Consider the following 27607-nt stretch of genomic DNA (forward strand, 5'->3'; position numbering starts at 1 on the left):
GAAACGGGTCGTAGCTCAAGCCCACATGAACCACATTGGGCCAAGCAGCTGGTCCGGGGGGTCATGGGGCCAGCTCAGTGGTCACGGCTACAAGGCCTGCCTGCCATGGGACAGACGAACAAGCGCATGACTTGCTCTGTGAGGAGCTTCATGGTTTCCCTGGAGGCCACCCGGGGAAGCTCGTCCCATGTGCCTGGTCCCTCCGTGTGGGCAAGGCTTCTCCCTGGGGGCCCCTGGCAGACGTCCCCCCGAGACCTCCTGTGCAAGCTGCTTACCGCCTTCGTGCTCTGAGCTCCTGAGGACATGAAGCCCCGCATGTCCAGACACCCCCACAGCACCCAACAGGTGCAAGGGAAGCAACCTCCTGTGTCCGTGGGGGGAGGAAGGACGGCCAACATCCTCCAAACTCAGGACTGCAGAAGCAGGCTCACGGTGGGTGCCCGTTACTTGGCTCCTCTCCTGGTGCCTCCCTAGAACTAAGACACACTGCAGCTGAACTACTCAGTCACATTGGTTTCGGGGAAGCCCACACTTTCGCAAATGAAAGTGCTCATGTCCCCATGATGGTCCATTTAGGAGTTGTTCCTCCCTGAAGATTGTCAGTAGGATTCCAGCAAGCTGTCCATGACAGCGCGGTCGGCCTCAGCACAATGGGTCTTCTCACTGATTCAGGAGCCTTCTCGGAATGAAAGGAGGTAGGGTCAGGCAGAGGGGAGGAGAGCAGGACGCAGACTGCCAAGGCTGTGGGGACCTCGTACCTGCCACCAGCCCAGCAGCTCAGTGCCAGTGCAGTGCCATTATTTCCCGGAGGAGAAGGCTGCAAGGCGTCATCAGGCAGGTGCTCCCCACTCTCCGCTGTGGCCTCCCGAACACGGATTCTTCGCTGTTTGAATGATGGGAAGCCATAGGCATGAAGGAAAACTTCCAGGGTAATTTCTCAGGTGTTGCTTTTTTTTTCCTGAAAAATATCTTGATAAAAACGTCAGTCTGGCACTGGGTGTTGGTGGTGAGAATTTTGCCGTTCTGAGGGTAATGGTGGGAATCTGTGAGGCAGGCGCCTTGCAGGGATTCGAGCAGAGCTGTTCACACGGACACTTTCACATAGTCTCCTCTCCGTGCTTCCAGACACTAAACAGAAATTTAAAAAGTGCACTAATGAGGGTGCATCCCCCTAAATTGGCATCTGTAATGTTTGAGATAATCTTGGCTAAGACCGAAGTTCAACATCCGTGAAAAATGAGCTGCTGAGAAAATTTAGTATAAGCAGGTGCTGGAGTGGACGTGAAACCTGATGATGGAGAACAGGCTCTCACGTCTGTGTTGTGCTCATCAGTAACCGCACACCTGTATTTCAGGCACAGCGCCGTATCATCATATGTCACCCTTTCCAGTCTCCCAAAGGTGGCCACGTTAACTCTAGTTATAAATTAGGAAAGTGAGGATCACAGGGTTACATCCAGGGCCCCAGGTAATGAGTAGCAAAAATAAGTAGCAAGGTTGGAGCAGGGTCTGTGTTTGGGTTAAACAGCGTTTCTCATTGAGGGGATATATTTGTATAAAATACACATTTGTATGTAATTATAATAACACAGTATTTGTTTCTCGTTTACTTATGTTATACATATTAAGTATGTATGTTTATATAATGCATATAAGTATTTATTTGGAAGGCTGAGTTGATCCAGAGACAGAACAGGATGAGCCCAGGATGGTGTAAGGCAACAGCAGGTGTTGGGGACCCAGCAGAGACAGTGACGCTCAGAAACAGAAGTCCAGGCCTGAGAAGTACTTGGCAATTCGGGCCTCCTGGTAGGGCATTAAATTACAGTTCTGGTCTGGGTTTGCCCACCACACATGTGCTGGCTTTGCAGGCAGTTGTGCTGAGACACAGGACCTGAGACCGTGGACGGCCTAAGAATGTACAGAGTATATTCCATATAGGTCTTCTCCAAAGTTCCACTGAGTGTGTAAATATGACAGGTTTGTTGGTAAATTTGCTGATTTAAATTCAGACCCTGAAAGCGTTGAGTAGTAAATTCTAACTGACAAGTTCTTCCTTCCAAGCTGTGATTTGGGCGTGTGTGGGTCTGAGCTCTGGTTCAGGAATCAGCACGACCGACATCTTCAGACCCCTGGAAGCCTGGCTTTGCCTGGAGCCCCCCAACTCTGAGCCCCTGCCCCATATCTGATGACATCGCATGTGCTGTCCCTGGGACGACTATGCACAGAACAGCGTTTGTGGTCTGCATCCCCCGTTCTTTTGTGTCCAGGGACCTAGTGAAGAGCATAGAGACCAGACCAGAGCTGTTTGCACTGTTGCAGGAGAAGTAAGCACCTGTCACAGGGAAGCTCGTGCCGCTGTCCACGCCGCCCCCCCCCACCCCCCCGGTAGCACATGTGACCACCTGCTGCATCCCTCACCGCTCGGCGGGGACCCTCTGGTGTCAGAAGTGAGGAGGTGAGGGATGTGCCCAGCAGGTGGGGAGGCCGTCAGGAAGAGGGCACCAGGAGCCGCTTCCAGGTGGGGGTTGGAAGGGGCCGGGCCTCCGTGGGCAGCCCCTGTGGCCCCTGGGAAAGAACTGCAGAACGAGATGCAGGCATTCCTCACCCTTGCTTGCGGCAAACGGCTTCCGTGGATGTGGTAGCAACGACATTCCCTCCCACACCTGAAGTTTCAGAGAAATCTTTCTGTCTGTAATAGATTTCTACTAAAATCACATTTAATTATATTATACTATTTTAATTTTATAGTTTTGTATGAGCAGCAGCTAAAACTCAGAGTTCTTTTGTACTGAAAATGTGGAAATAGTGAATTACTGTTCTTGCATTAACTATAATTTATATTCAATATTTCTGCTTTTCTATCTCATATAGTGGATTTGCTTTTATGTCAAAAGCACAAAATGACTCAGCGAGGTATATCCTGTGTAAGAAGATAGGCTCCATGGTTTCCTTTAAAATGTCTGGCGTGTCGCGAGGAGTGAAGGGCAGAGGGGGCCATCGTGCTTCTCCTCTGCCTGTGTCTCCACTGGCACGGCCGTGTCCCAGGCGGCGGGAAAACCGTGTCCGCGTGAGCCGGGCAGCCGTTCCAGGGAGGAGCTCAGCACAAACCACAGGGAAGGATTCGGAAGGAAGAAAACCCTCTGCACAAAAGACAGTTTCCTTCATTTCAGAGACCTTCAAATATCGACAGACAACTGAAGACATTCCAAGGAAATTAAGTGACACACAGCTAGAAAACTAGGAAATATGTGACTTTTAAAAAGCTACATAATTTTAAACTCCTGTAGAATCACTGACTAAGAATTTATTTAACTTAGTAAATGATACGTTCTGGTAAGAGTCAAACCTTGTGTGGGTTCCAGGTCCCTTTGTGTGGCCTGTTTTAGCTGTAGATTCTTTTTGTGTAAAAAAGGAGCAAAAAGTACTTCCGCTGCTGTCTTAAAATATTGTTACATTAAATAAATATTTGTTTTGTTATTTTGTATTTCGAAGGGTGTGACCATACTCAGTGCCCAGAGGAAAGCGCCGGGCTGGATTCGCTCCTTACTCAAGAGGCAAGGTGGCACTGCTCAGGCGCATTCTCTCGCAGGGACTTTGGGTGGTGGGCTGTCCTGGGCCGCGAGCCCTCTGGGCTGGGTGGGTCGGGACCTTGTGCGGAGGCAGGTCAGTGATATGGAGCTGGCGCCTGTCTGCCTACCTGCTCCTCTGGAGCGTGTCCACGGGGCAAGCAGCCCGTGGGGACACAGAGCGGTCTGGCCTGGCCTGGGTGGTCATCCTGGTGTCACCAGGACGGGCTCATGGCGCATTAGAGGCAGCTCTGGCACTTGCTTTCGCTGTGGCTGGAGAATGGCTTTCCCAGCGGTCGGAACCTTACGTATGGGTAGTGGCGTGGTGTCCTGCTTCTCAGGGTGCACCCGAGGACCTGGTGCATGGTGCACCTATGCTGTGGCCCCGTCACCCGCAGGACGTGTGGACAGTGGCACTCCAGCTGAACCGCCTCCCGCCTGCACGTGCATGTGCAGCTGAGGCAGAAGCTGCCCTGTAGGCACGAGGAGGAAGCCATGGAGGCCTGGGCCGTCATGCACCACAGAGACCAACCCGTGAGGAGAACAGTTTCTGAAGCAAAATTACCACGTCAAAGTCACTAAAGAAAGCTGAAGGAAAAATTACAATATAGACACAGCATAATCACCAACGCTTTCCCTGAAATGAACATGAAGCCCGCCCTGTGTCAAGGTGATTACAGTTTTTTAAAGTAAAAAAGACGAGAACGCTGAACGTGAATACTGTTTAGAAGGGCCTGTGATACTGCAGTCAAAATAATCCGTCATCAGAGACTCCACGTACTTACCTTAAAGTAGATACTGACAGTGAAATTAATTACATAATTATTAAAAAATCCTTCCCTTAAAAACTTTTCAGAGCAGTGATGCGGAACTCAGAGGTGACAGTTCAGCGTGGCTTCTTTGCCTCTTGTTGCTGAATCTCTGATCCTGAAAAAGTAGTTTCTCGTGTTCGTAACAGATTTAGAATTCCATGCTGGTATGTGGGCCAAGATCCAAAATGCAGATGACTGCCTCATACCCAGTTGTAGGTCTCGTAGGGCAAACCAGTTTATTCAGACTGTGTTAGATTTCTTTATTTTTTTCCATTTATTTTTTAGGAGTATAAGTGAATTGCATCTTGTTTTCCACAAAAAAAGAAGTGTTTATAAAAGTCTTACATGCATTTTGTTCTAATCAGTTTCATTTCTAAAAGCATGAATTTTATGATACAAGGTCATAACATCTGAGTAAGGCAAGGAGTATTTTTTTCTTTAAGATTTTATTTATTTCACAGAGAGAGACACAGCGAGAGAGGGAACACAAGCAGGGGGAGAGGGAGAGGGAGAAGCAGGCTTCCCACGGAGTAGGGAGTCCGATGCGGGGCTCGATCCCAGGACCCTGGGACCATGACCTGAGCCGAAGGCAGACGCTTAACGACTGAGCCACCCGGGCGCCCCAAGGAGTATTTTCAAAGCCTGTCTCCTCAGGGCTGTGCGGCGAGGGGAGAAGCAGCATGCTGGGGACACATCTGGGGCTGTCCCCTCACAGTGCAGCCCACCTGCTCTTGGTGTCACGCCCAGACCCCTGGTGACCCCGACAGCTTCTCCCTGTGACCGTGTCAGCCTGGGAGAGTCACATACACTTCACAGCTTGAAAGTATAGGGATAATTGTGACTCTTCCTTCAGTCTCCTCTGAGTTGTGAGGGCCCCACAGGGTCCTTGTTGGCCAGGTCAGTGTGACCGTGTGCGCAGCTTTGGCCCCTCTACCCCCAGCCACGCAGTGCTCTGTGTCACCATGCGCAATACTGAGGTGCTGTGTTCTGCACCATTATGATCGTGTTATAGTACAGCATGAAATGACGTTAAAAATGGGCCCATACCTCCAGCAGGATTCCCTTTATGATTTATGTGCACAGTGAAATTTTCAAGTCCTTACACGAGACATTGGACACAGGAAACAAGACTAAGCAGCTGGTGGCATAAATCTCCTATCCAACACAGGTTCTGAGATCAGCGAGCACAGAAAGAACAAGGGGCATTAGAAGCCCACACAGCATATCTTCTGCAGTAGAACCACTACACTCAAAACAACAAGGCACACTTGTTCTCAGGCACTGGGCGGCTGGCAGTCTAAGCCCATGAGCCCTGAGAGAAGGGACATCACAAGGTGAGCACCACCTGGGACAGTGGAACTCAAGCATAGCATGTAGTCCTGCTGCAGTGAGGAGACAAAGACAAGAATGCAGGGCCTCTGAATCAGCCCGAACCTGTGGGGCAAGGCAACAGAGTCCCCTGAAGGAGGTGGTGGGGGTGAGTTAGAAGTTTGTGTATGTAGGTTTTCCAGAAGTCCTTGGTTGAATGCCAGGATACCAGTGCACAGGGAAAGACTTTTCGGTGCCCCTCTGGAAAGGCACTGAGGGGCATGAGCAAACAAAGATACTAGAGGTTTAACAGTGCTGATAACACTGCAAGTCCACCGCACCTGGGGTGGAGAAACTGTTAACTCCCAGACATGCAGCTGTGAATCCAGAAGGGCTACACCACAGGCACGAAGGTCACCATAAAACTGTCCTAACAGAGCCTAAAACCAAGCTTCGGGAACACCTGCAGACGAGACAGCTTGGGAGGCGGAATGCTTTAAAGTTACAGGGGTTTAATAAACACCTTCGTTTTCCACAAACCCACCACCCCTATGTTTAAGGTGATTATAGTAAATGTGTTGAACAAAAATCCACAGGAGGAAGATACAACCACTACCTTGTGTCACTGACAATGTCCAGTGTGCAATCAGAAATTACTAGTGATGCAAAGAAATAAGAAAAAGTGATAGGAAACTAAGAAAAAATGTAATCAGTAAAAATAGACCCCATGTGAAAATGTCGAATTTAGCAGACAAAGGACTTAACACAACACTTTCAAATATGTTTAAGGCCTTAGAGGAAAACATGGTCTTAATGATTAAACAGATAGGGATTCTCAGTGAAGAAACTGAAACTTCAGAAAATAAATGGTAACCATAATAACTGAACTAAACACCTGCTAGTTTGGCTTCCCGCAGATTGACGATGGCACTAGGACTGGTCAGGAGACTGGGGACAAACAGAGAAGTTGCCAATCTTAAGAACACAGAGAAAAAGACTGACAAATGAGCACCAGTGACGTGTGGGACACATCAAGGGGACGAGTCCCAGAAGGAGAATGGGAATGAACACAAGCTGGATGCATACGAAGAAAACTATCTGCAGGCATATCCCCATTAAACTGTGGAAAACCAAAGAGGAGGAAATTTAGGCAGCAGCCAGATTTTAAAAAGGCATTTCTTACCCAGGAACAATGATATAAGTGAATGTTTATTAAGAATTTTACATGCAAGGGAAAATATTCTTCAAAAAATGACAAGATACAGATATTTTAAAGTAAACTTAAGATCAGAAAATGTGACCAGCAGAGCTGGACTAAAAGAAATCCTAAGAGAGGGTCTTCCAGATGAAAGGACAGGATGCCAGATGGAGATGCGCATATACAGGAAGGAGTAAGGAGCACCATAAGTGGTAAATATGTGTTTGTGTTTATAAAATACCTATTTTTTCTTCTCTGAATTTCTTTTAAATGATAGAATGATAGCAAATCAAGTGGAGGTGATGATGTATGTGGAAGTAAGAGACACAGCAAGAATAGCACAAAGTGTAGGCAGCCTAGGTGGCTCAGTAGGTGGAGTGTCTGACTCTTGATTTCTGTTCAGGTCATGATATCAGGTCATGATCATGCCCTGCATTAGGCTACGTGCTCAGCTAGGAGTCTGCTCAAGATTCTCTCTCTCCCTCTCCCTCTGCTGCTCCTTCTGCTCATGTGCATGCTTTCTCTCTAAAATCAATCAATCAATCAATCTTTAAAAAAAAAACAACAGCACACAGGGTAAGGACCAGGCACACTGAGCTGATCTGTTGTAAATTCTTACACTTGTGAAGTGAGCTGTGGGAAGGGAAACGTATCAGATACGAGGTTTGAAGTGATGCAGTATATTGACTCAGAGTGAACACTGGTAAAGTCAGAATGTGTATTATGATTCCTTTAGCCAATGAGGAGATAAAAAATAATGGAAAAAATTAACCCCAAAAAAGAAGAATATGATCAACAAAGTAGAAGAAAACCTAAGAGGAACAAATAACAAATTAGCAATATGTAATTAAACCTAGGGACATGAGAATTACATTAAATGTAAGTGAACCAAACATTCCAATTAAAACATAGAAATTGGGAGGGGGGAAAGATGGCAGAGGAGTAGGGGACCCTATTTCAACTGGTCCCCGGAATTGAGCTGGATATCTACCAGACCACTCTGAGCACCCACGAAACCAGCCTGAGATGTAAGAAGATCTGGATCTCTACAAACAGAATATCGCAGGCGGTTGGTTTTGAGGTTCGAAGCGGAGAGCCGTGATTCTGCGGGCAGATATCGGAGGATAAACGACAGCGGGAGGGGGCCTGACCGTGGGGATCCTACACCACCGGTGAGTGACAGCCTCGCGTGCTGCGGACGGGGCACAGACTCGCATACCGGTAGCGCCGGGAAAGGACTTTAGGGCAGCCCCCGGGATGGAAAACCAGACCGGGGGGGGGGGGGGGGGGGTCGCGCGCACGTGAACCGCAGCCACCCAGACAGAAACCCGGAGCAACAGTCGCACACACGTGTACTGCAGCCTCCGAGACGGAAACCCGGTGCGCCGGGGTCCCGCCGGTGAACTGCAACCCCCTGGGTGGAATCCCCGAGTGGCGGAGTGGCGCGTACGCGCACTGCAGTCCCCGGGACAGAACCCCAAGCGGTGGAGTCGCGCGCGCGTGCGAACTGGGAGCAGCTGGCGGTTTTAGAAGCACAAAGGGCAGAGATGTGCCCCAACCTGGAGGCAGGACTGGGAGCGCTGCGGAGGGCCGCACAACCCAGGACACTGCAGTTTATAGCAGCACGGACAGCAACGGAGACAGTGTGGCCTGGAGAGCTCGCTGAAGAACAGACTGCGGTCTCTCTGCTCTGAGGCAGATGGTTGGAAACGGTCTCTTCTGCTCTGACTCGCGGAAGAGACGCGGAAAGCCCCCAGGGAAAGGCGCCAGAGAACAAAAGCCCCAAAGACTGATTCCCACTGAGCCCATCCCCTGCCACAGGGGCGCAGGGCAACTCCGCCCCAACAGGGTTGCCTGAGTAACAGCACAGCAGGCCCCTCCCCCAGAAGACAGGCTGGGAAAACAAGACACCAGCAACTCTAAGGTCCCAAGAAAACAGGTGCATCTTGCTTGGGTTCTGGTCAATAATTTGGACTCTATACATTCCCTCAAACACCCATCAACAGAATGACTAGGAGGAGGAGCCCCCAAAACAGAAAAGACTCAGAGATTATGACTTCTGCTGCAGATTTACAAATGGATGCAGATATAACCAAGATGTCGGAGATGGAATTCAGGCTAGCAATTGTGAAGACAATGGCTAGAATGGAGAAATCAATTAATGGCAACATAGAGTCTCTAAGGGCAGAAATAAAAGGTGAATTGGCAGAACTTAAAAATGCTATCAATGAGATCCAATCCAATCTAGATAATCTAACAGCTAGGGTAACTGAGACAGAAGAGAGAATAAGCGATCTGGAAGACAGTATAATAAAAAGGGAAAAGAGGAGGCCAGGGAAAAACAACTCAGAATCCATGAAAATAGAATCAGAGAAATAAGTGACACCATGAGGCATTCCAATGTCAGAATAATTGGAATCCCGGAGGGAGTGGAGAGAGAGAGAGGGCTAGAAGATGTATTTGAGCAAATCGTAGCTGAGAACTTCCCTAATCTGGGGAATGAAACAAACATTCGAGTCCTAGAGGCAGAGAGGACCCCTCCTAAGATCAAGGAAAACAGGCCAACACCCCAGCATGTAATAGTAAAACTTACAAATCTTAGAACCAAGGAAACCATCTTAAGGGCAGTTAGGGGGAAGAGATTCCTAACGTACAGAGGGAGGAACATCAGAATAACGTCAGACCTATCCACAGAGACCTGGCAAGCCAGAAAGGCCTGGCAAGACATATTCAGAGTACTAAATGAGAAGAACATGCAGCCAAGAATACTTTATCCGGCAAGGCTTTCATTTAGAATGGATGGAGAGATACAGAGCTTCCATGACTGGCAGAAGCTGAAAGAATATGTGACCACTAAGCCGGCCCTGCAAGAAATATTAAGGGGGGTTCTATGAAAGGAAAAAGACCCCAAGAGTGATCTACAACAGAAATTTACAGGGACAGTCTATAAAAACAACGTCTTCACAGGCAACATGATGACAATTAATTCATATCTTTCAATAATCACTCTCAACGTGAATGGCCTAAATGCTCCCATAAAATGGCACAGGGTTGCAGATTGGATAAAAAGACAGGACCCATCCATATGCTGTCTACAGGAGACTCATTTTGAACCTAAAGAGACATCCAGACAAAGTGAAGGGATGGAGATCCATCTTCCATGACAGCGGACCTCAAAAGAAAGCTGGGGTAGCAATTTTTATATCAGACAAATTAGATTTTAAACTAAAGTCTGTAATAAGAGACACAGAAGGACACTATATCATTCTTAAAGGGTCTATCCAACAAGAAGATCTAACAATTGTAAATATCTATGCCCCCAACATGGGAGCAGCCATCTACATAAGCCAACTGTTAACCAAGATAAAGAGTCATATTGATAACAATACATTAATTGTAGGAGACCTCAATACTCCACTCTCAGCAATGGACAGATCATCTAAGCAGAAAATCAACAAGGAAAGAAGAGCTTTGAATGATACATTGGACCAGATGGACCTCATAGATATTTACAGAACATTCCACCCTAAAACAACAGAATACTCATTCTTCTCAAGCGCACATGGAACTTTCTCCAGAATAGAGCACATACTGGGTTACAAATCAGGTCTCAACCGATACCAAAAGATTGAGATTATTCCCTGCATATTCTCAGACCACAATGCTCTAAAACTGGAACTCAATCACAAGAAAAAATTTGGCAGAAATTCAAACACTTGGAAGCTAAAGACCACTCTGCTCAAGAATGTTTGGGTCAACCCAGAAATCAAAGAAGAACTTAAACAATTCCTGGAAACCAATGAGAACGAAAATACATCAGTCCAAAACCTATGGGATACTGCAAAGGCAGTCCTAAGGGGGAAATACATAGCCATCCAAGCCTCACTCAAAAAAAACAGAAAAATCCCGAATTCACCAACTAACTCTACACCTTAAAGAACTAGAGAAAAAGCAACAAATGATGCCTAAGCCACACATTAGAAGAGAAATAATTAAAATTAGAGCAGAAATCAATGAATTAGAAACCAGAAACACAGTAGATCAGATCAATGAAACTAGAAGTTGGTTCTTTGAAAGAATTAATAAGATTGATAAACCACTGGCCAGACTTATCCAAAAGAAGAGAGAAAGGACCCAAATTAATAAAATTATGAATGAAAGGGGAGAGATCACAACTAACACCAAGGAAATAGAAACAATTATTAGAAATTATTATCAACAACTATATGCCAATAAACTGAACAATCTGGATGAAATGGAGGCCTTCCTATAAGCTTCCTTCCTATAAGCTGCCAAGACTGAAACAGGAAGAAATTGACAACCTGAATAGGCCAATAACCAGTAACGAGATTGAAGCAGTGATCAAAAACCTCCCAAAAAACAAGAGTCCAGGGCCTGATGGATTCCCTGGGGAATTCTACCAAACATTCAAAGATGAAATAATACCGATCCTACCGAAGCTGTTTCAAAAAATGTATATTTCAAGGAAAACTTCCAAACTCATTCTATGAGGCCAGCATTACCTTAATCCCCAAACCAGGCAAAGACCCCATCAAAAAGAATTTCAGACCGATATCCCTGATGAATATGGATTCCAAAATCCTCAACAAAATCCTAGCTAATAGGATCCAACAATACATTAAAAGGATCATCCACCACGACCAAGTGGGATTTATCCCCGGGATGCAAGGGTGGTTCAACATTCGCAAATCAATCAATGTGATAGAACACATTAATAAGAGGAGGGAGAAGAACCATATGGTCCTCTCAATTGATGCAGAAAAAGCATTTGACAAAATACAACATCCTTTCCTGATTAAAACTCTCCAGAGTATAGGGATAGAGGGAACATTCCTCAAGCTCATAAAATCCATCTATGAAAAACCCACAGCAAATATCATCCTCAATGGGGAGAAGCTGAGAGACTTTCCCTGAAGATCAGGAACACGTCAAGGGTGCCCATTCTCACCACTGTTGTTCAACATAGTACTAGAAGTCCTAGCAATAGCAATCAGACAACAAAAAGAAATAAAAGGTATTCAAATTGGCAAAGAAGAAGTCAAACTCTCTTTTTTCGCAGACATGATACTTTATGTGGAAAACCCAAAAGACTCCACCCCCAAATTACTAGAACTCATCCAGCAATTCAGTAATGTGGCAGGATACAAAATCAATGCACAGAAATCAGTTGCTTTCTTATACACTAACAACGCAACTGTAGAAAGAGAAATTAAAGAAACGATTCCATTTACAATAGCACCAAAAACCGTAAGATACCTCAGAATAAACCTAACCAAAGAGGTAAAGGATCCATACTCTAGAAACTACAAAACACTCATCAAAGAAATTGAAGAAGACACAAAAAGATGGAAAAATATTCCATGCTCATGGATCGGAAGAATAAACATTGTTAAAATGTCTGTGCTCCCCAGAGCAATCTATACCTTCAGTGCCATCCCGATCAAAATTCCAATGACATTTTTCAAAGTGCTGGAACAAACAATCCTAAAATTTGTATGGAATCAGAAAAGACCCCGAATCGCCAAGGAGATGTTGAAAAAGAAAAACAAAGCTGGGGGCGTCACGTTGCCCGATTTCAAGCTATATTACAAACAGTGATCACCAAGACAGCATGGTGCTGGCACAAAAACAGACATACAGACCAATGGAACAGAGTAGAGAACCCAGATATGGACCCTCAACTCTATGGTCAAATAATCTTTGACAAAGCAGGAAAAAACATGCAATGGAAAAAAGACAGTCTCTTCAATAAATGGTGCTGGGAAAGTTGGACAGCCACATGCAGAAGAATGAAACTCGACCATTCTCTAACACTATTCACAAAGATAAAGTGGATGAAAGACCTCAACGTGAGACAGGAATCCATCAAAATCCTAGAGGAGAACATAGGCAGTAACCTCTTTGACATCAGCCACAGCAACTTCTTTCAAGATACATCTCCAAAAGCTCGTTAAACAAAAGCAAAAATGAACTTTTGGGACTTCATCAAGATAAAAAGCTTCTGCACAGCAAAGGAAACAATCAATAAAACAAAGAGGCAACCCACAGAATGGGAGAAGATATTTGCAAATGACACTACAGATAAAGGGCTGGTATCCAAAATCTATAAAGAACTTCTCAAACTCAACACCCAAAAAACAAATAATCAAGTCAAAAAAGTGGGCAGAAGATACGAAAAGACACTTCTCTGAAGAAGACATAGAAATGGCTAACAGACACATGAAAAAATGTTCATCATCATTAGCCATCAGGGAAATCCAAATCAAAACCACACTGAGATACCACCTTACACCAGTTAGAATGGCAAAAATGGATAGGGAAAGAAACAACAAATGTTGGAGAGGTTGTGGAGAAAGGGGAACCCTCTTACACTGTTGGTGGGAATGCAAGTTGGTACAGCCACTTTGGAAAACAGTGTGGAGGTTCCTCAAAAATTTAAAAATAGAGCTGCCCTGTGACCCAGCAATTGCACTCCTGGGTATTTACCCCAAAGACACAGATGTAGTGAAAAGAAGGGCCATATGCACCCCAATGTTCATAGCAGCAATGTCCACAATAGCCAAACTGTGGAAAGAGCCGAGATGCCCTTCAACAGATGAATGGATAAAGAAGATGTGGTCCATATATACAATGGAATATTACTCAGCCATCAGAAAAGATGAATACCCAACTTTTACATCAACATGGGTGGGCCTGGAGGAGATTAGGCTAAGTGAAATAAGTCAAGCAGCGAAAGTCAATTATCATATGGTTTCACTTATTTGTGGAACATAAGGAATAACATGGAGGACATTAGGAGAAGGAAGGGAAAAATGGGCGGGGGGAATTGGAGGGAGAGATGAACCATGAGAGACTATGGACCTGAGAAACAAACAGGGTTTTAGAGGGGAGGGGGGAGGGGGGATTGGTTAGCCCGGTGATGGGTATTAAGGAGGGCACGTACTGCATGGAGCACTGGGTGTTATACGAAAATAATGGATCGTGGATCACTACATAAAAAACTAATGATGTATTGTATGGTGACTAACATAATAAAATTAAAACAAAAACAAAAACAAAAAAAACATAGAAATTATCAGACCGAATTAGAAAGACCCTTACTACTGAAAATATTATTTAAATATAAAGGTACAGACAGGTGGGGATTAAGAGTGGAGAATATATGTCTTATACACAGTAACCATAAAAAGGTGGCTTTGTTAATGTCTGACAAAGTAGTCTTCAAGACAAGAATGTACAAAACCAAAGAGGAGTGTTTCATTATGGTTAAAGTATCAACTCATCAGGAAAACATTATAATCCTAAATATGACATGCACCTAATAATAACAGAGCTTCCAAATACATGAACTCAAAACTGGCAGAAATGAGAAATAAACCCATCATCATATTTGGAGCTTTTAATACTCTTTGTGCAGAAGTTGATAGGACATGTAGACAGAACATCAGTAAGGACATAAAGGACACAGCCAACCTTATAAATCAACTGGAACCTAACTGATTTTAGATGGAACTACACCCAAAGCTTATAGGATGAACATGGAGCATTCACCAAGATCACATGCGGGGTTATGATGGGCTGTTTAGGATGATAAACACAACAATTCTGTAATTGGTGAATTCTGTCAAAGAAATAATATGTGACCTTCACAAAGTCTTTCAGAGGATAGAGGAAGATGACCCACATCCCACTAATTCTACGAGGCCAGGATAATACTGATGCCAGAACCTTTCAATGATATGGTAAGTAATGAACATCACAGACAACAACCCTCATCAATGTAGGTACAAAAATGGTCAACAACATGAAAAAGTCAAAAGGATAAATCGTCCTGAGCAGGTCAGGTATCCCAGCAATGCAAGCCTGGCCCAGTAGTCAAACCCCAAACTTAACTGACAGCACAAGGAATGTGTTTATAATATCCTCAAACTGGAGGCAACCCAGATGCTTCAGCAGGTGAATGCAAACAGAATACTGCTCCCTGATGGAAGATGGATGATCTGCAGATACATCTCACAGACTTCCTGCTGGATGGAGCTGAATGCAAATATTTCCCGTGTGGTTCTATTTATAGAAGTTCTGAAAGAGTCCGAACCTACAGTACCTGATCTGACAGAAATCAGATCGGCGACTGCCTCAGCTGGAGGGCAGAATTGTCTTCAAATGGGCATAGGGAATTAGGTTCTGGAGGCTTGGGGTATATCTAAATGTCAAAACTCATCAAACTGTGCGTCTATCAGTACATGTAGGAAATTTATGCCTCAATGTATTTCAGTTAAAAATTAAAGGATGAATTGCAAAATCCACAATTATCCAAAGTAGAAATACGACAGCAATACCTAAAAAGTTGCTTTCAAATCTCTTATTTAAACATAAAGTATTAAAATAATATTTTTTCTTAAAAAATGACTTGACATATTCAGGCGTCCAGCAGAGGTGAGGACGTGGCATTGGTGTTTTTGGCTCAGGAGCGCACGGGAGGCCCGCCTTCCCTCATTCTCAGCTCCGGCCTCTGCACTTGGGGGAATTATGGATGCCGCTGTCAGGCCGCAGCCTCCGCTGATGCTCATTCCTGCAGAATCGTCCTTTATTCCCTCGCAGCTGCCACTCGTTCCCACGGGGCCACCAGCTTCTCGGGCCAGGCTTTACTCTGCTTTTCGGGTGGAGCCTCAGTCGTGTTAGGTAATCCTGTAAAGCGTGGGGACACTGTGTTCTCTTCCAGCAAATGCTAATAATTGCTAAGTGACATTCAGATATAGACATCATTCCAAGGGAGTTACTGAGCAAGAGAGAGTTCTCCCCACACAAAGAATAAGTAGAACAAATCTTAGTCACTTTCCAGAAGCAGAGTTTCTATTACCAGAAAGTGCTCTGCATCTGGGCGCGGATGTCTGCCTTCAAGTCCCTTTGTATCAACTGTGACCAGTAGACATTCTTTTCTGATCTACCCTTGATGATTATTGGCAGTAGGACCCCAACTAGGTTTTAAAGAGAGAATAGGGAAAAGATCATCAGGGAATATACAAAATGAATGATGAAGTTTGGACCGATTTTTTTCTCTTTTTGAATTTTGTATTTCCCGAGCATTTGGGGTGCAGTCCTATCTCTGCCGTACTCAGAGAATGTAGCCTGAGGCGCTGTTTGTCACACTCGTGTGTACGTGCGTGCAGAGAACAGAAACACATGCACTGTGCCTGTGTGTGGCGAGTGAGATATTTGAAGGTATCTTCTTTCATCTACTTTTATTCATTTCCCCCAATTTTATAAATCTTGTATTATAAGTACTTAGTTTTCCTTGAGTTTCTTAAACGTCTCCTTCGTGGCATTTTGGGGAAACAGAAGGGAGGTCTGTGAGGGCGTCACCGCGGGGACTCCGTACAGCGGGGATATGCCCTGCCCTGCGGCCCCAGCCCTGACGCGGTGTCACCTCCCCCGGCCCCACGCCTTGGCCACACACCTCCGCGGTGCCACCTCAGCTCAGAGTCTGTCTCACGGTCACTGAGGCCGCTCACGGGGAGGGTCCTGGGACTTGGTCAGTCACACATCAGGGTTTCAGAGCGGCCTTTTCTTCTTCAGGGAATCAAAGGAGGAGGGCATGTTTCGTGTCTCCCTGCTCTGAAGTCGGCGTCGCCCGCGGCCGGGGGCAGCTGGCCTGTAACCCCGGCCTTACCTGTGTAGGTCGCGGAGCGCTGACAGGTACAGCCCACGGCGCTCAGTTCGGCGGGTGGAAACATGCCTCGTTGCTTCTGCAAGCTACTAAGCTGATACTAAATTGGGGGCAGAAATTAGAATTGAGAACTTCTGCTCTCTGCAGGAGGCACTTCCCTCAGGTGGGCATTCGCTCCCAAGTGTGAAGCTTACACTGGGCACTTGAGCTTCCTGAGGAGATGAGGCTCCAGAAGGTCCACCTGGACTCACTCTGCATGTTGTTCTCGTAGGAGGGCAGGTGCAGGCTTCCCTGCAGGGCGGGGACCTTGACTCTCTCTTAGCAAGAGGGCGAGGAGCTGGACATCCGGAGTGGAGAGCAAGGCACAGGTGCCATGGGGGACTCCCTGGCGTGCCCCTTCTCTGCTGGGGCCCCTGCCCTGGTTTAGGAGAGGGCGTTGGGACACCCCAGAAAAGCCCACTGATTCTATAAAGGGAGCCTCGTGGAGACCTGATGTCTGCTTCTTACGTGAAACTGGACATTTGGAGCCAGTGGTGCTGAGTCAGGCGCTGCTGTCACCTGGCCGATGCCCTCACCCCTGCCCAGGGCTGCTTTCTTCGTCCTCACTGTGGGCTCCACAGTGAAATGGATCAGGCGGCTGTCGCCCTCCCCCCACCCCCAGAACTCAGACAGGAACTTCGGGGGTCCTCTTGCCTAGAGCCCTCTGCTGAGTCTGCTGCTGGTGGACACCCGCCACGTGGGGTCGGGTCACAAACCTGTGTGCGTGGGTTCTGCACTTTCCACGCCCCTTCCTGTCGTCTGCAGGCTCTGCACAGGAGTGGCCCGCTCTCCGTGCCCACCAGCCTCACACTGTGCCCGCACCCACCAGACAGTGTGGCCTTGTGACCTGGACATTGTGAATGTGATCAGTACTAGTAGATACTGTCTCTTGGACCCAGAGTCGCTCTGCTTTGACATTGGAAGTTGGGGTAGCCCCTCCGGCTTCCTGGACTCAGCACCTCTCTCCCCATCGCTTCCCCTTTGACCTTCCTCTCTTTTGTGCCATATTTTGTTTAAAAAAAGAAATAGTTTAAATTCACATAGAAGTGCACTTATTTCTTTCTAGGTCTTTGAGGAAATTACTACATGCTTTCTTAACAGTTGAAATGTATCTGATGTGAATTGGATGGGGCACGGTGTTGGTCCTGCCCTGTACTCAGTGCCTTCTCACTGACTCTGTGACTGTTGGCTCTCCTTTATTTTGTACAGGCTCCATCATCACCTTCCTCGCCCGTAGCTAACGAACCAAAGTATGAGAAGCGCTGGCTAGACACCCTGTCAGTTCCGCTGTCTATGGCTCGAATCTCAAGGTACAAGGCTGGAGCGGAGAAATTAAGGTGTGTGACCACTGTCTGAAAGGGCGAAAGCTCATGAACCCCATTCACGAACCAGTTCTTAGTCACGGGGTGCTCCGGAGTATCTGAGTGCGGTTGTCTTTGGGTAGATTGATGAATATGATGTAAGTCGGGCATTAGAAGAAAACAGTGATGGGAGCAGCAGTGGGTTAATTATTAGCAAGCATTCTGTCCAGTGGCGACGTGACTCTCATTAGTCCTTTTGAAACATAGTGATTATAAGAAATTGTGTATTCACTTATAAACATTCACAGAATTAGATTGGAAACAAGACTGCATTCTTGTCCGAGGTGCAAGTGGTTTCAGAAAAGTCATTTAAACTCTGTGGGGCCTCATTGTTGTCGTTAATAAAATGAGAGGCTAGACCAGCATCCATGTTACATGACGCTTGCTAGTTTTTGAGCGTGGTTAATTAATCAGCTTCAGAGATCCAAAGCATGTCATCTGTGGCTGCCAGGGTACCATGCAAAGGCCAGCGAGTAAGTAGATGGTGCAGTTATTTCCAGTTGTAAGACAGGCGTGCAGGGAACTGTGTGAGCCATGGATCTGTGAGCAAGGGAAGAGTTTACTGTTTTGAAATCGAGCATTGTGTTTGATTAGATGTGCGTGCATGCCCGCATGGGTGTGCGCCTGCCAGAATGTGCCCCCGCGTGTGTGCGCCTGTGTGTGCACCCGCTCTAGATGTGTGCCTGTGTGTGCTCATGTGTGGGGTGGGGGAGGGGAGAGGCCTGGGGTCTCTTCCTTCAGTGAAAGGAAAGTCTGTCTAATAATGCTTTTGATGAATGGTTATAATTGGATTTTCAGTATTAACTGACCTTAGCTGCACAGCCTCTTACAGTGAACGTGCACACCCGTGACGGGGTGCTTATGACACAATAGCATGAACGGCACCTCTAAGTTTGAGTTTTACATGTGTGGCTATCTTTGGAAAAGGTCAGTAGCCGTGAAAAGTCAAAAGGTGGGAAGAGACAGATGGAAATATGGGTAGATAGATGACAGATAGGTGATCAATAGGTTGATAGGTAAGTAGGTAGGTAGGTAGGTAGAAGGAGAGACACAGAAGTAGGTAGGTGGGTAGAGAGAGATTGACAGGTAGGCCCCACGTGTAGAGTTAATAGTAACAGAAGCAGCCAGTGTTCTTATGGCCACAGATCCCTGGTAAAATGTGCCTGTGTGTGGTTTTCTGACAACCTGTTTCTTGGTTGGAGCTGGTTTATTTAGGAGGTGAGTAGGGACTGGGGCTTATGCTCTTTGATCTCTGCCTACCCCTGTGTTTGAATAAATGGCTCTTGGAAAATTAGGGCCGCTGAATGTCACCAAGCACATGCTGGCCGGCCACTCTGCTGTCTCTCTCGAGGAAGGGAAGACGCGGACCAGCTTCTGGTCGGAGGGTCAGCGCGCTTGTTTCTCACAGGCGGTGCCCCCAGTGACGTCTGCAGGGTGTGCAACAAAATGCCCCTTCACAGAGCACAGGGTGACGTCGCCAGGGACGATACCTGCCCGTGTCTTACCAGCCAGGTGCTGCCTGAGGTGCTGAGACGGGTCTCCTTCTTGGCAACAAAGAGCCCGCCCATCAGGCCACGGGCCGGCGCCCATGGGGATGAGCATGATGCGCCTACGGGATGGCATGCGGCCAGGGCCTGCCGCTCCGCCCTGTTCGGTGGGAATGCTGCTGAGCCCGCCAGCACACTGGAAGCCCTGGGACGCCTCATGAGACAAGAGCATGTGTTTTATGAAGGCTCTGGGTCTTTTAGCTCTGCTGACATCTTCATGATTTTAAGCAAGGTGTTAATATGGGCAAGAAGGTGCAAAATAGCAAAATATTGAATCGGGACTCAAACTGCATTTGATAAAACCTGTTTGTCCTGACACTGCTGACATTAACACCTGTATTTGGGGGCTGAGAGGAGCCACGAGGCCCGTCTTCCCTGGAAGACCCTCTGGTCCCATTTTGACCCAAACAGACAGAATCCAACAGCTCCGCTGTATTTTCTCTCAAAGGAGAAAGTGGGGAGTATAAGGAACACGTTCAGAAAACACCAATTCTAAATCAAACTGTATTCTTCCTATAAAAAATAATTTCAAGTTGAGCAGTTTTTTAAATCTTGAACAAAGGTAGCCTGGGAAGGGTGTTCAGGACGTGTCTCAGAGCGGATCAGAAACACGGGGTGAGGAGGTAGGAAGTCCGTGGCTGGGGGCCCTGCTGCCATCTTTGGTGGGGAACCCCCCGGGATCTCTTCCTCCAGGATTTCCCCAAAGTAATTGGCTCAGTAATGGTTGAGGTTCCTGAATTTCCTGAAATTTTTTTGGAAGATTCTTTAATGAGTAGATGCCAATATAAACCTAAGTCATTTGAAGTATTTGAGGATAAAACACCAGCTGTCACAGGGAGACTGCTTTCATTCCCTGTGGCCCCCATAGCCTGCAGGACGGCTCCGCCGGAAGCTCTGCTCTGCTCACGGTCGGGACAGTGGCGGCAGCGTGGGTCAGAGGCCAAGCGGGAGCCGTGCTCATAGGTAGATTATTGTCCCCATTGGTGAAGACTGAATCATGGGTTATCATCCCCATTAGTGAAGACTGAATCGTGGGTTATTGTCCCCACTGGTGAAGACTGAATCGTGGGTTATCGTCCCCATTGGTGAAGACTGAATCATTGGTTATCGTCCCCATTGGTGAAGACTGAATTGTGGGTTATTGTCCCCATTTGTGAAGACTGAATCATGGGTAATTGTACCCATTGGTAAGGACTGAATCGTTGGCATCATCCCCATTGGTGAAGACTGAATCGTGGGTTATTATCCCCATTAGTGAAGACTGAATTGTGGGTTATTGTCCCCATTAGTGAAGACTGAATTGTTGGTTATCATCCCCATTGGTGAAGACTGAATCATTGGTTATCATCCCCATTGGTGAAGACCGAATCGTGGGTTATTGTCCCCATTGGTGAAGACTGAATTGTGGGTTATTGTCCCCATTGGTGAGGACTGAATTGAGGGTTATCATCCCCATTAGTGAATACTGAGTCATGGGTTATTGTCCCCATTAGTGAAGACTGAATTGTGGGTTATTGTACCCATTAGTGAAGACTGAATCGTTTGCATCGTCCCCATTGGTGAAGACTGAATCATTGGTTATCGTTCCCATTGGTGAAGACCAAATTGTGGGTTATTGTCCCCATTTGTGAAGACTGAATCATGGGTTATTGTCCCCATTGGTGAGGACTGAATCGTTGGCATCATCCCCATTGGTGAAGACTGAATTGTGGGTTATTGTCCCCATTGTCCCCATTAGTGAAGACTGAATCGTGGGTTTTTGTCCCCACTAGTGAAGACTGAATCATTGGCATCGTCCCCATTGGTGAAGACTGAATCGTGGGTTATCGTCCCCATTTGTGAAGACTGAATCATGGGTTATTGTCCCCATCGGTGAAGACTGAATCATGGGTTATCGTCCCCATTGGTGAAGACTGAATCGTGGGCTGCACAGTAAAGCATGGTTCAGAGTCTCACAGAGAATCATGTGGTTTGGCCGCTGGGTTAGTTGTTGACATGTTTCCCCAACATCACGTGGAGAAGAGCATGGCCGCTGGTGGGCCGATGGTTATGAAGAGGACTTTGAGTCACTTCTGCTCTCCTGTGACCGGTGAGTGCACCCACCAGCACGGTCCTGTTCTGTCAGGGCTCCCACATGCCGGCGCCTGGCAGAGGGGCTGGCCGCGCATGCTCTGTCCGGCCTCACTGGGCTGAAATCCAGCTAGAGGCCGGCTGCTCTCTTCTGTGGTTGGGAGCCTCTTTAAGCCTTGTTCGGATGGTTGGCAGAATTCAGTTGTTGAGTTTGTAGGACCCCGGGGCCAGGGCTGCTGTCACTGCTGAAGCCCACCCACGTTCCATGCCATGTGTCCCCGCACCTACCAGGCAGCACCAAGTTTTCAGTGCGTGGAACCCTGACTTCTGGTTGCTGACCTCCAGACCCCAGTGTGAAGGGATCGGTTGGGCCCACTGATTTCAGACCCCTTCCAGCGGCACCTCGATCTGTGTCTGAGGAAGCTGTGTGACCCTTGGGTGCTGTTCTAGAATCTGCCTGCAGCGGCTGCCCCACCAGCCTGTCACCCTGGCAGCATACACATGTCCGGATACACCTTAGGTGTGTATCCTCTAAACATGCCATTGGCTTGGTTGTGCTTTCCCCCAGTACCTTGGGAAGGATGCTGGTTTAGGTTCCCAGCACCCGGACTTGAGGTGTGTGTGTGGTGGGGGGGTGTAGAGAGAAAATGCAGAGAACAAGAGAAGCCGCATGCTTGCAAAATGTCCAAAATCATCCCAATGTGAGGAAGCTTCCTGAGATCACTGTGGATAAGGCACCGTAGAGCACGGGCTCTCCAGGACGAGGAGAAGCCGTCTGACCGCCAGGGAGGAACACTGTGCATGGGAAAGAGCCCTGGGTCTGGAATCAAGATAGTGCCCTTTGCCTGTGCCTTTCCAGGGCCCCGCAGCTTCACCCAGCGAGGCTGTTTCTGATCTCGTCCTTGTCTGTTTGAACAGGTTCGGCAGGAGAAGATGTTAACACTTCACTGCTTCCTGAGATTTTGTGCAGGTAACATAAAATAAAGTTGTAGGTTTAAAGAAGCTTTGAAGTATACCTAATGTAGGGTTACAGCAGTTCCTAATTTTTTGGAATACGAATGCCTAACCTGAAGGAAGAAGTTCACAATTTGAGTGATTATCACCGAAGAAGAGCATCAGACAGTCCAAGTCTGTGTCCCGCGCTCAGTCTGCATGGCTGGGCTCTCCCAGGATGCGGCTTCCTGGGGTCCAACTCTGGCTTAGTCTGCAGTTGGGGGCTCTCCCAGGGCATGGCTTCCTGGGGTCCCACTCTGGCTCAGTCTGCAGGAGGGGGCTCTCCCAGGGCTTGGCTTCCTGGGGTCCCACTCTGGCTCAGTCTGCAGGGGGCTCTCCCAGGGCACGGCTTCCTGGAGTCCCACTCTGGCTCAGTGTGCAGTGGGGGGCTCTCCCAGGACGTGGCTTCCTGGGGTCCTGCTGTGGTTCATTCTGCAGGGGGGGCTCTCCCAGGACGTGGCTTCCTGGGGTCCCACGCTGGCTCAGTGTGCAGGGGGGCTCTCCCAGGGCACGGCTTCCTGGGGTCCCACTCTGGCTCAGTGTGCAGTGGGGGGCTCTCCCAGGACGTGGCTTCCTGGGGTCCCGCTGTGGTTCAGTCTGCAGGGGGGGCTCTCCCAGGGCATGGCTTCCTGGGGTCCCACTCTGGCTCAGTGTTCAGAGGGGGGCTCTCCCAGGACGTGGCTTCCTGGGGTCCCGCTGTGGCTCAGTGTGCAGGGGGGCTCTCCCAGGGTGCGGCTTCCTGGGGTCCCACGCTGGCTCAGTGTGCAGGGGGGCTCTCCCAGGGCTTGGCTTCCTGGGGTCCCACTCTGGCTCAGTCTGCAGGGGGGCTCTCCCAGGGCTTGGCTTCCTGGGGTCCCACTCTGGCTCAGTCTGCAGGGGGCTCTCCCAGGGCACGGCTTCCTGGAGTCCCACTCTGGCTCAGTGTGCAGTGGGGGGCTCTCCCAGGACGTGGCTTCCTGGGGTCCTGCTGTGGTTCATTCTGCAGGAGGGGCTCTCCCAGGACGTGGCTTCCTGGGGTCCCACGCTGGCTCAGTGTGCAGGGGGGCTCTCCCAGGGCACGGCTTCCTGGGGTCCCACTCTGGCTCAGTGTGCAGTGGGGGGCTCTCCCAGGACATGGCTTCCTGGGGTCCTGCTGTGGTTCAGTCTGCAGGGGGGGCTCTCCCAGGGCGTGGCTTCCTGGGGTCCCACTCTGGCTCAGTCTGCAGGGGGGCTCTCCCAGGGTGCGGCTTCCTGGGGTCCCACTCTGGCTCAGTGTGCAGGGGGGCTCTCCCAGGGCGCAGCTTCCTGGGGTCCCGCTGTGGTTCAGTCTGCAGGGGGGCTCTTCCAGGACGCAACTTCCTGGGGTCCCACTCAGGCCTTTTCCGTACCCCTCGTTTGATGTTGGCCTCTAAAAGAGTAAAGAGTTGTTGATCTTGTTTATCTTTCTGAAACACGGAAACAAGGGAGGAGGGGCAGGAGGAGGGAGGAAAGGAACAAAACTATAACTTTAGGTTTTCTGTCCCACTTCTGTCGAGTTTTTGAAAATAACAGTGAAGGGACGCCTGGGTGGCTCAGTAGGTTAAGCGTTCAACTCTTGATTTCAGCTCAGGTCATGATCTCAGGGTCGTGGGATTGAGCCCCGTGTGGGGCTCCACACTCAGCAGGGAATCTGCTGGAGATTCTCTCTCCCTTTGTCCCTCCCCCTGCATTCTCTCACACGCTCTCTCTCTCAAATAAAATCTTAACAACAAAAAAAAGGAAACCAGTGAAGTGATGTCTTACCTCGTACAGCAAGATTCCATTGTTCTTTGTAGGAGATTACCTTATTTTAGAAGAAAGAGCCCATCAGGGGCCAGATGGGCTTCACCATGGTCCTGCTGGAGCTGACACATTGTAGATACCAACATTCTGAAAAGTAATACTACCTGTCAAAATTACCCCGCTAAAGACTCTGACTTATTTTGCAAAGGATGGTCATGTTTAAATATTCATACCAGAAGAGGACTGTCTGTGGTAATTTTCTGTGGTTGAGAACCCTAAAGGCGCGGCCTCGTGGTGCCTGAGCTGTGGCTGGGCAGAGCTGGGGAGAGGGACGTGGGCAGGCATCTCAGTAAGGGAGCGGCTTGTACAGGACGTGGGTGGGGTTGGCGGCGAGAGGGACGGTCAGGAACTCAGGGTCTGGTCTGCATGGGTGCTCGGAGAGTGGGCTCCTGTGGTCGTCGTTAGGCTTCGTGTTTGTCCAGGAGGATGGTGGTGGACAGTGGGAAGGATGGGCCAGACGTGTGGCGGGAGAAGCATCGTCGGCAGTGAGGTGTGTAAGTGTGCGGTCTTTGTCGTCTCTGCTCAGGTGTGATCATGAAGAGCCCTTGCCCTGCCTGCCCCCGTGCGGCCCGCAGGGAGCCCCGGCCCCCACAGACTGGCAGCCCCCACACGTCAGGCTGCTGCTGTCTTTCTCAACACTCTGGCTCTGAACTTTCTGGAAATTTCATTTTGGGGAGAGAAGGTTGGGTCCTCATGTTTGTTGAAAGAGAATGATGCCATTCTAGAAGCGTTTCTACAGACGTGGAGCGTGTCCAGGTACACGGAGGTCTAGGAGGCCACTCGTGCATAGCCATGCTTCTGGGTCAGCCACGTAAGCCCAGCCACCAGAGAGCAGGGATCTTGACACTGCAGCAGGCCAGGGCTTCAGCCGGGTAATTCCAGAGGTCACTGACCAGCCTGGGGGGACAAGAGCCTGCCTCGGAGCCCATGCTTACTCAACACAGAAACGAGGACCCTGCACAGAGAGGGGAACTCTGTAAATCTTCATCATGTGTTCTTGGTCTATAATTACTGGCTTCATCTCTTAAAATGAGTCTGCGTGCTTTCTCTATACACTTTTCCAAAGCACGGACCATGAGGCTGGACAGCCGCCTGCACTGGGCATCCCGGAAATTCAGAACCACTCTGAGCAGTAACTGATGTAAACAGTGCCAGTGGCCGGCACTCGCACCTTCCTGCGGCTCCTTTTGGGGACACCGTCACACTGATCCTGGGGGCGCCTCTCCCCTCCGCTGTGCCTGCCGACTCAGAAGCACTCCTGTCTCTGTGTCCGCATATCAGATGGCGGTTCCTCAAAATGGTGTCTGTCCTCGCTGCCTCTGAGGCCCAGTGGTGGTGCCCCCAGGGTTTAGCACCCTGTGTGCAGGCGACACCGTGCAGCCTCACGTCCCCGACATCAGGCCTTGTTCTCCACGCAGGACACATCCCGCAGGCTCCCCTCTCCTAGAGTTTGAGATGAAAACAAACAGGACGGGTTTTAAAGTCAGAAGGAAGGGGTCTTTGGAGACCTGCATGCCTGCTTTTCCGGCCCTTCCGGCAGCTGGTGCCTCATCCTGGCCCTCCTCCCACGGTGCTGGTCCGTCAGCCAGAGCCCCCGGCCTGCCCCTCTAGCTGCAGGCTGTCCTCATGCCTCTGTCCTCAGCGTCCCATCCTTACAGGGAAACATGGGAACTGGAGGGACAGGACCTTCACCGGCAGGAATGGAGCCGTGCCCCGAATGACCCAATTCCCACCCAGCGCCCAGAGCAGCTTGCGTGGGGCCTGGCTGCAGGGGTGTGGGCGGAGGGTCCACAGGCTTCTGAGCAGCTCTGGTGGGCAGGCCTCCCACAGTCATCTCTTGCTGTGGGCCCTGACCCTGGGGCTGGGGCCGCAGGACAAATTGGCCCAGCTTTCTAATTACTTTTGAGACCAAACCCAGTGACTTAGATTCAGCTGGGTTTCCATTCCCACCTCCGCCTGGTGGGCAGGCCTGACCCCGTGCCTCCGCAGACCCTGTGGGCTGCCTCCTGCCCGCTGGATGCTCGCCCCACTCACCAGAGACCCGACCTCTCCAAAGCACAACTTCTCCCCGAGACCCAAGGTCAGAGGTGTCCCGACCTGCTTTCCGAAGCGTCACGTCTGCCAGTTTGTGGAGAGGCTGCAGTGGGGTCCTCAGGTGGTGCTGGCAGGGCTTCTCCTCGTCCCTGCTCGGGAAGGGAAGAACCCCTCGGACAGAAGCCTGCCTGGCCTGGAACTTCGCAGCTGCTCCAACCAGCACCAGGCCCGAGGCGGCGTCTGCATCCCAGGGGGGAACACGCGGTGCTCATTCACATGCCTGGCGCCCGGGACCGCCCGGTGAGTCGGTGACGCTGACAACCAAACACGTATATGTGCAAACCAGATGGCTGCGTGGTGGTAACAAACCTAACCCGACACTGCCCACACCTTGGGCCACTGTCATGAGAACTGAGGCTGGAGAAGCAGAGACTGCGTCCTGTGTGCGTCTGCTCGTGTGTGTGTGCGTGTGTGCGCGCCTGTGTGCAGCTGTGTGCGTGTGGGCTCCTGTGTGCGTGTGTGTGTGCACCTGTGAGCAGCTGTGCATGTGTGGGCTCCTGTGTGCGCGTGTGTGTGCGTGTGTGTGTGCGTGTGTGCAGCTGTGTGCATGTGGGCTCCTGTGTGCGTGTGTGTGTGCGTGTGTGCAGCTGTGCATGTGTGGGCTCCTGTGTGCGCGTGTGTGTGCACCTGTGAGCAACTGTGCATGTGTGGGCTCCTGTGTGCGCGTGTGTGTGCGTGTGTGCGCGCCTGTGTGCAGCTGTGTGCGTGTGGGCTCCTGTGTGCGTGTGTGTGTGTGCACCTGTGAGCAACTGTGCATGTGTGGGCTCCTGTGTGCGTGTGTGTGTGTGCACCTGTGAGCAACTGTGCATGTGTGGGCTCCTGTGTGCGCGTGTGTGTGCGTGTGTGCGCGCCTGTGTGCAGCTGTGTGCGTGTGGGCTCCTGTGTGCGTGTGTGTGTGCACCTGTGAGCAGCTGTGCATGTGTGGGCTCCTGTGTGCGCGTGTGTGTGCGTGTGTGCGCGCCTGTGTGCAGCTGTGTGCGTGTGGGCTCCTGTGTGCGTGTGTGTGTGCACCTGTGAGCAGCTGTGCATGTGTGGGCTCCTGTGTGCGCGTGTGTGTGCGTGTGTGCGCGCCTGTGTGCAGCTGTGTGCGTGTGGGCTCCTGTGTGCGTGTGTGTGTGCACCTGTGAG

At 49.4% G+C, this 27607-nt stretch overlaps 1 protein-coding gene across 6 annotated transcripts in view; it reads left to right on the plus strand.

The window, feature by feature from the left end:
• Nucleotides 1–27607, plus strand: part of SNTG2 (syntrophin gamma 2) — a 218882-nt gene that overhangs the window by 102851 nt on the left and 88424 nt on the right. For all 6 annotated transcript variants that reach the window (XM_078055883.1, XM_078055885.1, XM_078055884.1 and 3 more), the window contains one exon: nucleotides 17824–17951. In XM_078055883.1, the coding sequence (XP_077912009.1) occupies nucleotides 17824–17951 (128 nt within the window). The remainder of the gene's footprint in view (nucleotides 1–17823; nucleotides 17952–27607) is intronic.

This window comes from Halichoerus grypus, chromosome 10 (genome assembly GCF_964656455.1).
Source record: "Halichoerus grypus chromosome 10, mHalGry1.hap1.1, whole genome shotgun sequence".
NCBI lineage: Eukaryota > Metazoa > Chordata > Mammalia > Carnivora > Phocidae > Halichoerus > Halichoerus grypus.